Below are 14826 nucleotides of genomic sequence, written 5' to 3' on the forward strand. Positions count from 1 at the left end.
ATCTGTCTATCATTCTGTCTTTCTGTCTGCCTGTCTGCCTGCCTGCCTGCCTATCTATCTATCTATCTATCTATCTATCTATCTATCTATCTATCTATCTATCTATCTATCTATCATTTTATCTGTCTATCTGTCTATCTGTCTATCATTCTGTCTTTCTGTCTGCCTGCCTGCCTGCCTGCCTATCTATCTATCTATCTATCTATCTATCTATCTATCTATCTATCTATCTATCTATCTATTTTACGTAGCAGCCCATCTCACAAAAAGTGACTTTATTACCTACCTATCCTCTCTTTTTCCCCTCTCTCAAAATCTATCCTTTCACCAATTTACCCATCCATCTCTCTCTCTCTTTCTCTCTCTCTCTCTCGCTCTCTCTTTCTCTCCCTCCCCCTCCCTCCCTCCCTCCCTCCTTCCTTCCCGTATCCCAATTCCAGGCTCGCGTCCCCTTTAAAACACCAGCCAATCGCTCGCTCGCTCGCTCTCTCTCCCCCACCCCTCCCCAGCCCCCTAGATTTGGGCTGGCCGGAGAAGTTGCCGGAGAACTCCATTTCCCAAGAAGCCTTGCGCCGGGCCGGCTCTTCCCTCCTCCTCCTCCCCCCCCGCCTCTCTCTCTCTCTCTTTCTCCTCCGGCTCTTCTTTCCAAAGCGTTCTTCCCCCCCGCCTTCCCCTTTTTCCCACGGCGGTGGCTTTCCTCCTTGCGCCGGCGTGACGGCGGATGGACAGACGGGGGAGAAGAGGTAGGCGTTGGCCCCGGAGCCGGTGGAGGGGGGAATGAATGGGAGGCTGGCTCAGCACCCGGTGGGCCCTGGCAGGAGGGCTTTCCGGGGTCTCCTCCTCTGCCTTTTTTCCTGGGAGTTTTCCTGCCATCAAAAGTTTGGAGGGGGGGGTGAGGGGTGGGAATGCAAGGCAGGAATAAAAAAACACGCAAAGGAGGCAAAGGCTAAACAACAGATGCCATCCTCCAAATCTCTGGGGTAACAGTGCCCATCATCCACTCCCTGTGCCCTGCCCATTGCCCTTAGTAGCAGCGTGCTTTTTTTTTTTTTCCTCTGGCTTGCTTCCTCTGGTGGGTAAATAAAGGCAGATTATTTGGAGAAATTAAAAGGAAGAAGTTAAGGAGCTTCCCTGCAAGGACCTGCTGTAATTCCTGCCCACTTTCAAGGCATAGAGAGGGAGGGAGGGAGAGAGAGAGAGAAAGATAGATAGAGATAGAGATAGAGATAGAGATAGAGATAGAGATAGAGAAAGATAGAGATAGATAGATAGATAGATAGATAGATAGATAGATAGATGGATGGATAGATAGAGACAGATAAATAGATAGATATAGAGAAAGAGAGGCGAGAGAGAGAGAAAGATAGAGATAGAGACAGTTAGATAGATAAATAGATAGATATAGAGAAAAGAGAAAGAAAGCGAAAGAGAGATACATATATATATATAGAGAGAGAGAGAGTGAGAGATAGAGATAGATAGATAGACAGTTAGATAGATAAATAGATACAGAGAAAGAGAGAGAAAGAAAGATAGATACATATATATATATATATATAGAGAGAGAGAGAGAGAGAGAGACAGTTAGATAGATAAATAGATATAGAGAAAGAGAAAGAGATAGATAGATAGATAGATAGATAGATAGATAGATAGATAGAGATAGACAGATAAATAGATATAGCGAAAGAGAGGGAGAAAGAGAGAGAGAGAGACAGTTAGATAGATAAATAGATATAGAGAAAGAGAGAGAGAAAGAGAAAGAGATAGATAGATAGATAGAGAGAGAGAGAGAGAGAGATAGACAGATAAATAGATATAGCGAAAGAGAGGGAGAAAGAAGAGAGAGAGACAGATAGATAAATAGATATAGAGGAAGAGAGAGAAAGAGATAGATAGATAGATAGATAGATAGATAGATAGATAGATAGCGAAAGAGAGATAGACAGATAAATAGATATAGCGAAAGAGAGGGAGAAAGAGAGAGAGAGAGATAGGTAGACAGATAGATAGATGATAGACCAGACAGACACACAGACAGACAGAGGTAGTCCTTGACTTACAAGGACTTACAGCCTTTCGTTTAGTGACCGTTCAAAGTTACCAGGGCACTGAAAAAAGGGACTTGGGACCGTTTTTCACACGACCGTTGTAGCATTCCCCACGATCACATGATCAAAATTCAGACGCTCGGCAACTGACTCGTATTTATGACGGTTGCAGTGTCCCGGGGTCACAGGATCCCCTTTTTGCGACCTTCTGACAAGCCAAGTCAACAGGGAAGCCCGATTCACTTGACCACCATGTGCCCCACTTAATTGCAGTGATTCATTGAACAGCTGTGGCGAGAAATTCACTTACCAAATGTCTCGCTTAGCAACATAAATTCTGGGCTCAATTACTGTCGTAAATCGAGGATCTACCTGTATCTGCTTTGAAAGAAAAGCACAGGCAGTCCTCAACTTACAACTGTTGATTCATCAACTGTTCGAAGTTACACCACCAGCACTGAAAAAAGTGACTTACAACCAGTCCTCACACTTATGACGGTAGAGCATCCCCCCCGTGACCAAAATTAGGGCACTTGGCAACTTAGATGATGGTTACAGCATCTTGGAGTCACACAATCGCCGTTTGTGATCTTCCTAGCCATCTTCCGACAAGCAAAGTCAGTGGGGGAAGTCATAAGTCGAGGACTATCTATAAAGAGTATGTCAATTATCCTGAAAATTAAACTCATCCATCATTATTCAGGGAAGAATTCCATACGCAGAATCATTTTATATATTAAGCTTCTGAGCACAAGTTTTAGGTTGCTTATTGTGTTACTTTTCTACACCAAGGGGACGCCGTAAAGTCCACGCTAAGAGACCATGTTGTTTCTCTGTGTCATATGATATATGTGTTTGTATGCATGATTTTGTATTTATTTATTTTGTCATGCTTATGTAATCGGAGGTGGTGTCCCTCTGAGAGCTGTATGCAATGAAATTTTACTTTAATATGTGTTGATTAGTGTACATTCAAAGTCACTATGAAGTTATTTTTTCTTTCTTTCTATATCTATCATCTGTCTATCATCTCTATCATCTAGCTATCTAGCTAATCTGTCTGTCTATCATCTATCTATCTATATCTATCTATCTATCATCTGTCTATCATCTCTATCATCTAGCTATTTTAATCTAATCTCTGTCTATCATCTATCATCTATCTGTATCATCTCTATCATCTAGCTATGATAAATCATCTATCTGTCTATCATCTATATCTATCTATCTATCTATCTATCTATCTATCTATCTATCTATCTATCACTCCCCCATTCACTTTAGCTGCATTGTGCAGATAATTCTGTTTCAATTCCTGATCTTTCTTTCTTTTCCTTTCTTTTTATGGGCAAATATTTGTCTAAGGCTGAGTTTTCTCAACCCTGGCAATTTTAAGCCGTGTGGAATTCTGGGAGTTGAAGTCCACACAGCTTAAGGTTAAGGTGTTGTTTGTTTAACTGGAAAACCCGGATGCGTGGACTTCAACGTCCAGAATCCTCTGCAATGCCCAAGGAATTCTGGGAATCAAAGTTCAGAAGTTTGGGAACAAAGGTTGGAAGGAAATATCATTTACCTTACCTGGCACTCAATAAATATTACACAATTCGCAGTCTTCCAGATAGCACTGGTCATGCCTTAGTTGTAATAATCCTGTTTTTAGACAATACTGGCTGTTTTCTCCCCACTTTCGCAGGTTCTTGGAAATCCAGACGATGGCCCAATTTAACCAGTTGGGGACAAATTTTATAGAAACTCTGATCCTTTGAAAGAAGACCGTCTGGTAAGACTGGTGGGCTGCTCCATGCCATAAAACCCATGAAGAGCTGAGCAGGTTTATTATGGCGGGACTTAAGAATTTAATTTGAATTTAGTTTAGTCAACCTATTCTCCAAAGCACTTGAAGGAAGGACGAGAAGGAGCAATGAATGGAAATTAACCAAGGAGAGAATCAAGCTAGACCTGAGTAGAAATTAAACAGTGGAACGACTTGCCTCCAGAAGTTGTGAATGCTCCAACACTGGAGGTTTTTAAGAAGGGATTGGACAACCTTGGTCTAAAAATGGTAAAGGGTTTCCTGCCTGAGCAGGGGGTTGGACTAGATGACCTCCAAGTTCCCTTGCAACTCTGTTCCGTTCAACTCAGCGGAGAAACCAGATTCATTTAACAAGCATGTTATTAATTAACAGCAGCAGGGATTCACTTAAGAGCTGCGGCAAGAAAAGATGTCCAATGGAGCAAAACTCGCTTAAGAACTGTCTCGCTTAGCGACAGAAATGTTGGCCTCCATCGTGGTCGTAAATCGAGGATCATCTGTATCTGCCGTCTTTAAATTCTGTGATTTTTCTTTTCCCCCCAGTTCTTTCTCTTCTATTCTGCTACCACGTCCACTAGCCAAACTTTTTTCTTTTGTTTTTCTTATCAGTCTGAGGTGTTATGTGGCAGGTATGTGTTTAAATTCTTAAGTCCCGAAGTACTTTTGCCTGCTAGAGAATGCCAAATGCATAAGGTTACTTGAAACAAAACTCACTTTTCTTCCTTCGTCGTGTGGGTGTGCTCTGATTTTTTCAGAGCTTTAAATTATCCAGCCACCCATAGAAAAGGTTAAAGGGTATCGGCCGTTTTGACTGACAGCTGTTTCAAAGTGGCTGGATTTTTCTCATCTTGGTAGAAATACTTGTTCTCTTCCCTCTGTGTTCAGTCAAATCGCCTTTTCCGTATTTCAGAATCTGGCTACGGGTAGTCTTCAACTTACAACCGTTCGTTTAGTGACCGTTCGAAATTATGTTGCTGGAAAAAAAGCGACTTACGACCATTTTTCACACTTGCGACCATTGTAGCATCCCCGGGGTCGCTCTGTTGTGACCCAGGCCCAAGTAGTTAGTATTAAATACAAACAGATCGAAAACAAGTAGGTATTATCAGACGCAATCAGTTCTAAACAAACAGACTTTATTAGAACAGCTGAGAATTAACTCATTCTCAGCGTAGTCCAAACTAAATTAAAGCAAATTCTTCAAAACACCATTCCTCAGTTTATCACCGACCTTGGGATAATTAGGCAAGCTGCCAAAGGCTTTTCTTGGCAAAAGTTCAGAAGCAGAAGACGCCAACAAGAAATGAATACAGGGAAACAAGTAGCAATTCTCTCAACTTTGTTTTCCGGCAAAGAGCCCAAGAGCCGTTGCTGGTCTTTTAAGCCTTATGGGAGGGGCCAATCATCTCTTGGCCTTACTCCCGAGTTGTCCTCTCTGCTTTAGCTGCTCCTGCCTTCTGGCAGCTCTTCTCATACGTGCACTAGGAACAGGCTCCTCCTGTTCCTCTGCCTCTCTACTGTCAGCCTCTGGAGGCTCCGGAGTCCGTGCATCAGTCCCCGATGGCCCTGGCCCCATCTCTGCCTCCGACGCAGAGCCCTCATCCGGGCCTTCCCCAGCCTCCAGGACTGGCCCATGTTCTTCCTCAGCCTCCTCACTGTCCGACTCCACTGCCAGCTCTGCAGGCTGCTGGCGGACCACAACACACACGATGTATATTGACAACTGACTCAGATTTATGACGGTTACAGTGTCCATGGGGATGCTGCAGTGGTCGCAAGTGTGAAAAACGGCTGTAAGTCACTTTTTTTCCAATGACATAACTTTGAACGGTCACTAAATGAACTGTTGTAAGTCGAGGACCACCTGCAGCCAAGAATAAACGATGTGGTAATTTAGCTGCATTCTGGAGGGTCACATTTCCTATCAGTAGTTTAATCTAAATTTTTTTTCCCTGTTCCCGGAGCCTTTTGTTAACTAAATAACTTCTCTGCAAGCAATATTGAATCGATAAGCTTAGCTCAGAGGTGATTCGAGGACACGGCTATTAATAGGCCACTTAATTATATTGCAGGGACTAGAAATACAGTTAATTAAGAAATCCCACATCTGCAGCGTGTAAGATGCAGGCTAGGATTGAAATTCAAATCTTAACTTCTTCTACAAACACAAATGCACAAGCTTTCAGAGGCAATGCGCTAAGAGGGGCAGTGGGCCCCTCTACATTACAGGTAGTCCTCGACTTACGACAGTTCATTTAGTGACTGTTTGATGTTATGAAAGCACCAAAAAAAGTGGATTTATGACCACTTTTCACACTTATGACCGTTACAGCATTCTCCCCCCATGGTCAGATGATTTACGTTCTTGATGCTTGACAACCGACTCGTAGTGTCTCGGGGTCACGCGATTCCCCCTCGGCGACCGTCTTAACAAATTTCAGTGGGGAAACCGGTTTCACTTAACAACCGTGTGACTAATTTAACAACGGCAGGGGTTAAACTTAACCAACGTGGCAAGAAAAACGCAAGAAAAAGCCACATAAATTTTGAGCCATGGTGGCACAATGGTATATACAGGTCCTATCTCCTCCTCGTGCAGTATACAGAACATCTCTCTTCCTCTAGTTTAATTGCCAGCTGTGTTCGAGAGGCACGCAAACTTATTTTTAGACTCGTTTTTCCTGCATTATTTGTTTTTTTTCAAAAAAAGCAAAGAAGACTTTGGCTTTTAGCTGTTTTTGAAGCGTCTGATGTTTACGCTGATAAATTTTTAACCCCAGATTAAAGACAGTCAGGGTAGGAAAAAAAAAAAACCTTTTAAAAAAAAAGTAGGAAGGAAGAAAAGTTATTTAAGGAAGATCAGGCTTCAAGAGCAGAGTATGTCAGCCCAGATCCAAAATTCGGGAACAGATCAGGGATAAAATTCACTTACCTTCCCTACCGGTTCGCAAATGTGCAGGCCGTCATCCGCGCATGCGTGAAGCCTTCTGCGCATGTGCAGAGGCTGCAAATCATCGCAAAAAATGGGTGAGGGGGGTTCAGTAGTGGGTTTCACTTACCTTTGCTACCGATTTGGAACTGTGAGCGCACATGTGCGCTTGCTTCGCTCGCAGGCCACGCTTCTGCGCATGCGGAGAACCTTCCGTGATGACGTCCGGGCGGGTGGGCGGAGCCACTGGTGAGGTTTCGCGCAGTCGGCCCTATCGTATCTCGCGATCCGATAGGAACCAGCTGAATTTCACCCCTGGAACAGATGGATGTTCATCTATTTCCATATACCAGTGATGGCTAACCTTGTTGCCATCGCGTGTCAAAAGTGGGGGGAGTGCGGGGGGTCGTGCACGCACATGCCCACAACCATAATTTAATGTGACCCACGCATGCGCGTGCGACTCCCCCACGGTCCCCCCACTTTTAGCACGCTGACATGGTGGGCCCAGTAGGTGATCTGTCCCCGTCCACACACACACACAAACACAGCCAGCCGAGGGTTAAGGAAGCACTTGGCACACACCCAGGTCTTTATCTCCAACTTGGCAGCGATATACACACCGTCTGCCAAGTGCTTTTATTTCCACAGAAACAGAAAGATAATATACTCAGCGTACAAGAGTCCAACAGAAAATAATATTCCTCTCAGCAGTTTCGAACGATGCTTTAGTGACTATCCAAGGTTTATTTTTGTTCGTCACAGGGATCACTGGCCATCACCCTCTATTATATAGTCTCTGGGGTGTGGTCCAGTGACTCAGTTCTAATCCCTAGCACGCCTTCTGAGCTGCTGCAATCGTTTATCACGCCTTCGGAGGCATGCGTCCAGGAATGATGTCTCTCCTTCACTCTCATCCGAGACACCTGTCTCCCTGCTAATCTCCTCTCCCTCAGCCGGCATCTGAGACAGTGCCAGAGGGAAGGGGACTGGAGAGGGAGGCCTGGCTGACTCCTCTTCCTCATGCTCGGAGTTTTCTTCCTCCGATGGGATAGGCTCAGAGGGCGGGGCCACAACAGTAGGCCCGTTTTTTGCTCTCCCCAGGCTCCAGAGACTTTCTTGGAGGGTGGGACCGGAAGTCGGGAAACGGGCCGTTTCCGGCCTCCAGAGGGCCTCCGGGGGGGGGGGGAAGGCTAGAAAGCCTTTCCTAGAAAGCCTCTGGAGCCTGGGGAGAGCAAAAAATGGGCCTTCCCCAACCACCCACCCACCCCTAGAGGCCCTCCGGAGGCCAGAAACAGCTTGTTTCCTGACTTCCGGTGGGCCCGGAAGGCCCGAAAATCAGCTGGTCGGCGCACGCATGTGCGCTGGAGCTGAGCTAGGGCAGTGCTCGCGTGCCCACTGATATGGCTCCGTGTGCCATAGGTTCACCATCACAGCCATATACCGTAATATTATTAAGCCACTTTTTTTATTATGAATACAATGACCCCAGTTCAAGGGTACAGAGCAGGATTCCATCGACTGGCAGCCTCTTAAAAGCAGGACGGCAAAAATAGCAGCGGCCAAAATTCAATTAAAAGCCTCCGTGAAAAGAATATTTTGAACTGCCGCCGGAAACACACGCAGCTTGTCGCCAGCCGTAAGATAACCAGGAGCAATCACACAACTGGGACAGTTGCAGGGAAAAAAAGCTTTCCCCATAAAAAAATTAATGCAAAGGTTGTGTGTTTTGTGACAGGGCATCTCCGGCAGGTTTTAATGATCGGATTAATATATAACTACAGGTAGTCCTTGATTTACGACAATTCACATGGTGGCCATTCAAAGTTGCAACAGCACTGGGAAAAAAAAGTGACTTATGACCGTTTTTCCACACTTATGACCACTGGAGCATCACATGATTTAAATTTCGGATGCTTGACAACCGATTCACATTTATGACGGTTGCCATGTTCCTGGGGTCACGTGATCCCCTTTTGCGACCTTCTGACCAGCAAAGTCGAAGAGGAAACGAGATTCACTTAACAACCCGTGTTTCTAATGTAAGAACTGCAGTGATTCACTTAACGAATGCAGCCGGAAAGGTCGTAAATTGAGGCAAGACTCACTTCGCAAATTTCTCGCTTAGCAGCATGAATTTTGGGCTCATTTGTGGTCGTAAGTTGAGGCTCTACCTGTATAAGAGCCTCGAGCATCAGCACAACTGCGTTGAATTTGCAAAGTGGCAATTCACAGTCATATTTAATTACAAGTAGTCGGCGACTTATAATAATTATTGGGAGAAGAATTTCTATTGCTAGGCAAAGTTGTTGTTAAGTGAGTTTGGTCGAGTTTACCACCTTCCTTGCCACAGTTGTTAAGTGAATCGTTGCCGTTGTTAAGTTAGGAACACGGTTGTTAAATGAGTGTGGCTCCCCCCATTGACTTTGCTATGGGGAGCCACCTGGAAGGGTCCCCAGATAGAAATTTTGTGACTCTGGAATGTTGCCAGGCCCCTGAATTTTGAACGTGTCATTGTGGGGCATGTCCAAATTGGGCGTGACTCAATTAACAACCACCTCGCTTAACAACAGAAACTCCAGTCCCAATGTTGTTGTAAGTCAAGGACTACTGGGAATGCATTCAGGGTTTTTCTCTCCCTTCAAAAAGTTAAATTAATATTTGGTCTTTTTCTTTTCTTTTTTTCTTTCCCTCCCTCTCTCTCTCTCTCTCTCTCTCTCTCTCTCTCCCTTCCTTCCTTCCCTCCTTGCCTGCCTGCCTTCCCGCCTTCCCTCTCCCTTCCTTCCTTCCTTCCTTTTTCCTTTTCCTTTTTCTTGCTTGCTTGCTTTCCTTTCTTCCCTCCCTCTCTCCTTCTTTCTTTCCTTCCTTCCTTCCTTCTTTCTTCTTTCTTTTTCTTGCTTGCCTTCCTTCCTTCCTTCCTTTTTCTTTTTCTTGCTTTCCTTCCTTCCCTCCCTCTCTCCTTTCTTTCCTTTCTTTCCTTCCTTTCCTTCCTTTCTTTTTCTTTTTTCTTTTTCTTTTTCTTGCTTGCTTTCCTTCCTTCCCTCCCCTTTTCCTTCCCTTCCCTTCCCTTCCCTTTCCTTTCCTTTCCTTTCCTTTCCTTTCCTTTCCTTTCCTTTCCTTTCCTTTCCTTTCCTTTCCTTTCCTCTTCTTCCTTTCCTTTTCTTTCCTTTCCTTCCCTTCCCTTCCCTTCTCCCAGATCTGCTGCATTTCCAGCCATGTCGGAACCCATAACGCTGAACGTTGGCGGGAAGTTATACACGACCTCCCTCTCCACTTTGACTAGCTTTCCGGACTCCATGCTGGGCGCCATGTTCAGTGGGAAGATGCCCACCAAAAGAGACAGCCAAGGCCACTGCTTCATTGACCGAGACGGCAAAGTTTTCCGCTACATCCTCAACTTCTTGAGAACTTCTCACCTGGACCTTCCCGAGGACTTCCAAGAAATGGGCCTGCTTCGGCGAGAAGCGGATTTTTACCAGGTCCAACCACTCATCGAGGCTCTACTGGAGAAGGAAGTGGAGCTCTCTAAAGCTGAGAAGAACGCGATGCTCAACATCACTTTGGATCAGAGGACACAAACAGTTCATTTCACCGTCCGGGAAGCTCCTCAGATCTACAGCTTGTCTTCTTCTAACATGGAAGTGTTCAGCGCCCACATCTTCAGCACTTCCAGCTTGTTCCTCAAACTCCTGGGCTCCAAACTTTACTACTGTTTCAACGGCAACCTGGCCTCCATCACTACTTATTTAGAAGATCCCTACCACGTCACCTTGGATTGGGTGGCTAGCGTGGAAGGTCTACCCGAAGAAGAATACACAAGGCAGAACCTAAAGAGATTGTGGGTCCTTCCCACCAAGAAACAAATTAACAGTTTCCAGGTCTTTGTGGAGGAAGTACTGAAAATCGCCATGAGCGATGGGTTTTGCGTGGACTCCACTCACCCCCACACGACAGATTTCATGAATAATAAGATTATTCGGCTGATTCGCTATAGATAGACCTAGAACCGGTTTTCTATCAACGATGCAACGTTGCGTCGTGTCACAAGCTTACAACCCGGAGCTGATTTCGTAAACCATGGTTCTAATTGCTTCTTTTTTTACTAAAAAGACTAACCCAGATTTACTAAAACTAGAAACAGAAACGTGATGGATTTTTATGTGGGAATTAACGTAGGCATCTTGCTCCATAAAAATTCGTCATTCACACCTTGAAGAAAAATCATTGGGAAACCCACTGGGAGGTGGTCCTCAATTTATAACCGTTCGTGTACAGGTAGTCCTCGGCTTAACAGCAGTTCATTTAGTGACCGTTTCAAAGTTACAGAGTCCTTTTGCGACTTTCTGACAAGCAAAGTCAGTGGCGGGAAACCAGATTCGTTGAACCACTGGGTTACTAATTTAAGAACTGCACTTAACCGAAGTGGTGAGAAAAGCCGAAAATTTCTCACTCGGCAACATCAGTTTTTGTTGTAAGTTGAGGACCCCTTGAAATTTCAAACGGTCACTAAACAAACGGTTGGAGGTCAAGGAATATCTCTATGATATTTTTTATACTTTATGATGAGCTGTGGTGGCGCAGTGGTTAGAATGCAGTACTGCAGGCTAGTTTACTGCTCACTGCCAACAGTTCGATCCTGACTGGCTCAAGGTTGACTCAGCCTTCCATCCTTCCAAGGTTGGTAAAATGAGGACCCAGATTGTTGGGGGCAAGAGGCTGACTCTGTAAACCACTTAGAGAGAGTTATAAAAGCACTGTGAAGTGGTATATAAGTCTAAGTGCTATTGCAAAGGGAGGGAGGGTGGAAGGAAGGAAGGAAGGAAGGAAGGAAGGAAGGAAGGAAGGAAGGAAGGAAGGAAGGAAGGAACGAACCTTGGTGGCACAGTGGATAGAATGCATTATTGTAGGCTGACTCTGCTGACTGCCAACAGTTCGATCCCGACTGGCTTAAAGTTGACTCAGCCTTCCATCCTTCCGAGGTCGGTAAAATGAGGACCCAGATTGTTGGGGGCAAGAGGCTGACTCCGTAAACGGAGGGAGATAGAGGTCGTATTCAATTACTTTCCCTACCGGTTCGCAAATGTGAGCGCTTCGGTTGTGCATGCGCCTTCCGCGCATATGCTTTACTTGTTCACGCACACGACTTGCACACCTGCGCGCGGCTTCAAAACTCGCCTAAATAGGACGGCATAGCGCCTGGGGGGGGTGAGCAGGTCGCTACTACCGCTTCGCTTGAACTGTTCCGAACCGGCTGAATACCAACTGTGGTGATAAAGCACTGTGAAGCGGTATAGAAATCTTAAGTGTTATTGCTAGTGCTATTGAAGTGAAGGAACAGCGTTACGGCACAATTGTCATTCCATGCTAAGGTTTTTTTTTTTTTAAAATGCTCCAATGATAGGTGGTGCTGGAGACCACTTGAAATACTTCTGATAAGATTGGAACAGCCTGTTTTGAATTCCAAATAGTTTGTACCCTTGATTGGCAACGGTCCAAATGTCGCCACTTTTCACATCCGTGAGGAAAAACAGGGATTCAGACACCAAGGAAAGAAGAGGAAATAATTGATGGTATTTCTAATGATAAGTTTTGTCTGAGGCTGGAATGAAACTGTCTGTTTCTACTCTGGGGAAGATATATATATATATGTTTATGTAAGTTTTATATATATGTTTTCTGAGGTTTTCGCGGGTATTTGTATGTAGGTCTTTGGTTCTGATGTTATGGGTCTGATGTCAACCAATCAGAACACAGCCAAGCTCCCACCCAATCAGTTCACACCCCCATTGCAGTTAAAAGGAAGAAACAGCTGCGATCACACATTGCTCCTAGAAGCACAAAGCCGAAAACACCAGCCTGAAGATGACGAATGAGACTTCGTCGAAACGTTGCCAAGACACTTCCAATTTTACGTGGGAGAAAACCCGAATAACCAAAGATATATATATTTGTTTTCTGAGGTTTTCGCGGGTGTCTGTATGTAAGTCTTTAGTTATTCGGGTTTTCTCCCGCGTAAAATTGGAAGTGTCTTGGCAATGTTTCGACGAAGTCTCATTCGTCATCACAAAGCCGAAAACACCAGCCTGAAGATGACGAATGAGACTTCGTCGAAACGTTGCCAAGACACTTCCAATTTTACGCGTGGCAGCTGGCAGGGTATTTATAACACGTCCCAGGGTCATGGGATTCCATTTTGTGACCTGATCAGCAGTCAATGGGGAAGCCAGATTCACTTAACAACCGTGCTGCTGACTTAACTGCAGTGATTCGCTTAACAACTGTGGCAAGAAAGACCATAAAACGGGACAAAACTCACTTAACAGCTGTCTCGCTGAGCAAAATTTTGAGCTCCGTTGTGGTTGTAAGTCGAGGACTACCTGTATAGCAATGTTTTTACTCGGAAGAAGTGTAAAATTTACCCAGAGACGTTGAAAAACTTTCATTTCTCTCATGACAACAGCCTTCTTTTAACTTTGTTGCCTCAGTTTCCCCATTGGAAAGGGAGATGGGGACAGCCTTAATTTAAGAGAATGGACTCTTTCGGAGATTAAAAACCTTTTTTTCCCCCCAATAAAAATGACTTGAACTGAGCAGGGCATGATAACCACTGGGGTTGATCCCTTCTCAATAACAGAATACAGGTAGTTCTCGATTTGTTTCATTTAGTGACCGTCCAAAGTTACAACAGCACTGAAAAAAATGACTTATGACCGTTTTTCACACTTACGACCGTTGCCTGATCCCCAGGGTCATGTGATTTACATTCGGACACTTGACAACTGACTCACATTTATGACGGTTGCAGTGTCCCAGGGTCATGTGATCCCCTTTTGCGACCGTCTGACAAGCAAAGCCAGTGGGGAAGCCAGATTCACTTAACAACCGTGTTGCTAACTTAACTGCAGTGATTCACTTAACAAAGGTGGCAAGAAAGGTCATAAAATGGGGCAAAACTCCCTTAACACCTGTCTCGCTTAACATCAGAAATTTTGGGCTCAGTTGTGGTCGTAAGTTGAGGACTACCTATATAAATACAGAGCAGCATATTTTTCTATTATCTGCCTGATTTTAGAGACAAATGGCTGCTTATCACCTTCAGGAGGAACTAAGATATAAGGCCAGAGTAAATCGGACTCTCGCCGATCTGTTTGAAGGCCAAAATGTTGGCTTCCTTTGTCCATCAACGCAACCTTTCTTCATACCTCAGCGGGTAGCTTCCCACATGAGCTGCAAAAAAGTTCTTTTTTGCATTCTTCAGTTTTGGGAGCTATAGGTAAAATATCCCCCAAACCGTGATTTTTATTTAACATGGCTGGCTGGGGGATTCTGGGAGTTGCAGTCCGCGCATCTTCAATTTATGCTACCTGCAGAGGTAAAGAGTCAGAAAGCCAGTTTTTGAAGTTCTACTTAATGAAATGGCTGTTTTCCACTATGGCGACACCACCCTGCTATTGTTCTGACCCAGCTCCCCAAATACGACAAACCCTCTGAAGCGAACTCAAAGATTCCTTTATTAGGAACGCCGGCAGCCCCGGCAAAAAGTTTCTCTCTTGCCGCAGGCTAACAAGTCCATCCGGCGGGGAGATGAATAGTTGTTTGCCACATCTATTCATCTCCGCCCCCTGCCTTTTATCCCCAGAGCTAAAGTGGGGCTTCACTAGCAGCGGTGACTCTTCCGTACCAAGGACCGGCCCATAGTTTTCCACTGCTCTCCTCTCCTCTGCCTTCTGTGCGTCAGGCACTGGACCCAGCTGTTCCTCCTCTTCCTCATCAGCCACCTCCAGACCTGGGGGCTGTTGACTCTCCATCGGAGGGCTGATGGATGGCCTAGGCTCCGCATTTTGTCTCTCTCTCTGTGACTGCTCCATTCTCTCTTCCCCCTCAGAGCTCTCCGGTTGCCTTAATGCTGGCCCTGACTCCCACACCCCCTCCTCCTCCTCTGATTCGGCTGCTGGAGGGGCCAGCGGCCGACAGGCCATATCTTCCCATCGATTATGCCTGTATTTATTTATGTCTGCCAGTGTATCGAATGA

At 45.1% G+C, this 14826-nt stretch overlaps 1 protein-coding gene across 1 annotated transcript; it reads left to right on the forward strand.

The window, feature by feature from the left end:
• The first annotated feature begins 641 nt into the window (after positions 1-641).
• Positions 642-11426, forward strand: KCTD21 (potassium channel tetramerization domain containing 21). The gene is made up of 3 exons (XM_070944062.1): positions 642-743; positions 3745-3831; positions 9990-11426. The coding sequence occupies exon 3, from the start codon at positions 10009-10011 to the stop codon at positions 10789-10791; it is 783 nt and encodes a 260-aa protein (XP_070800163.1). The 5' UTR covers positions 642-743; positions 3745-3831; positions 9990-10008; the 3' UTR covers positions 10792-11426.
• Positions 11427-14826: the final 3400 nt, after the last annotated feature.

This window comes from Pituophis catenifer, unplaced genomic scaffold (assembly GCF_029215685.1).
Source record: "Pituophis catenifer annectens isolate HBS135680 unplaced genomic scaffold, rPitCat1.0.hap2 SCAF_4, whole genome shotgun sequence".
NCBI lineage: Eukaryota > Metazoa > Chordata > Lepidosauria > Squamata > Colubridae > Pituophis > Pituophis catenifer.

Excerpts from the sequence above, each read along its gene's own strand:
- KCTD21 (XM_070944062.1), top strand. The coding sequence starts at position 10,009 with ATGTCGGAACCCATAACGCTGAACGTTGGCGGGAAGTTATACACGACC.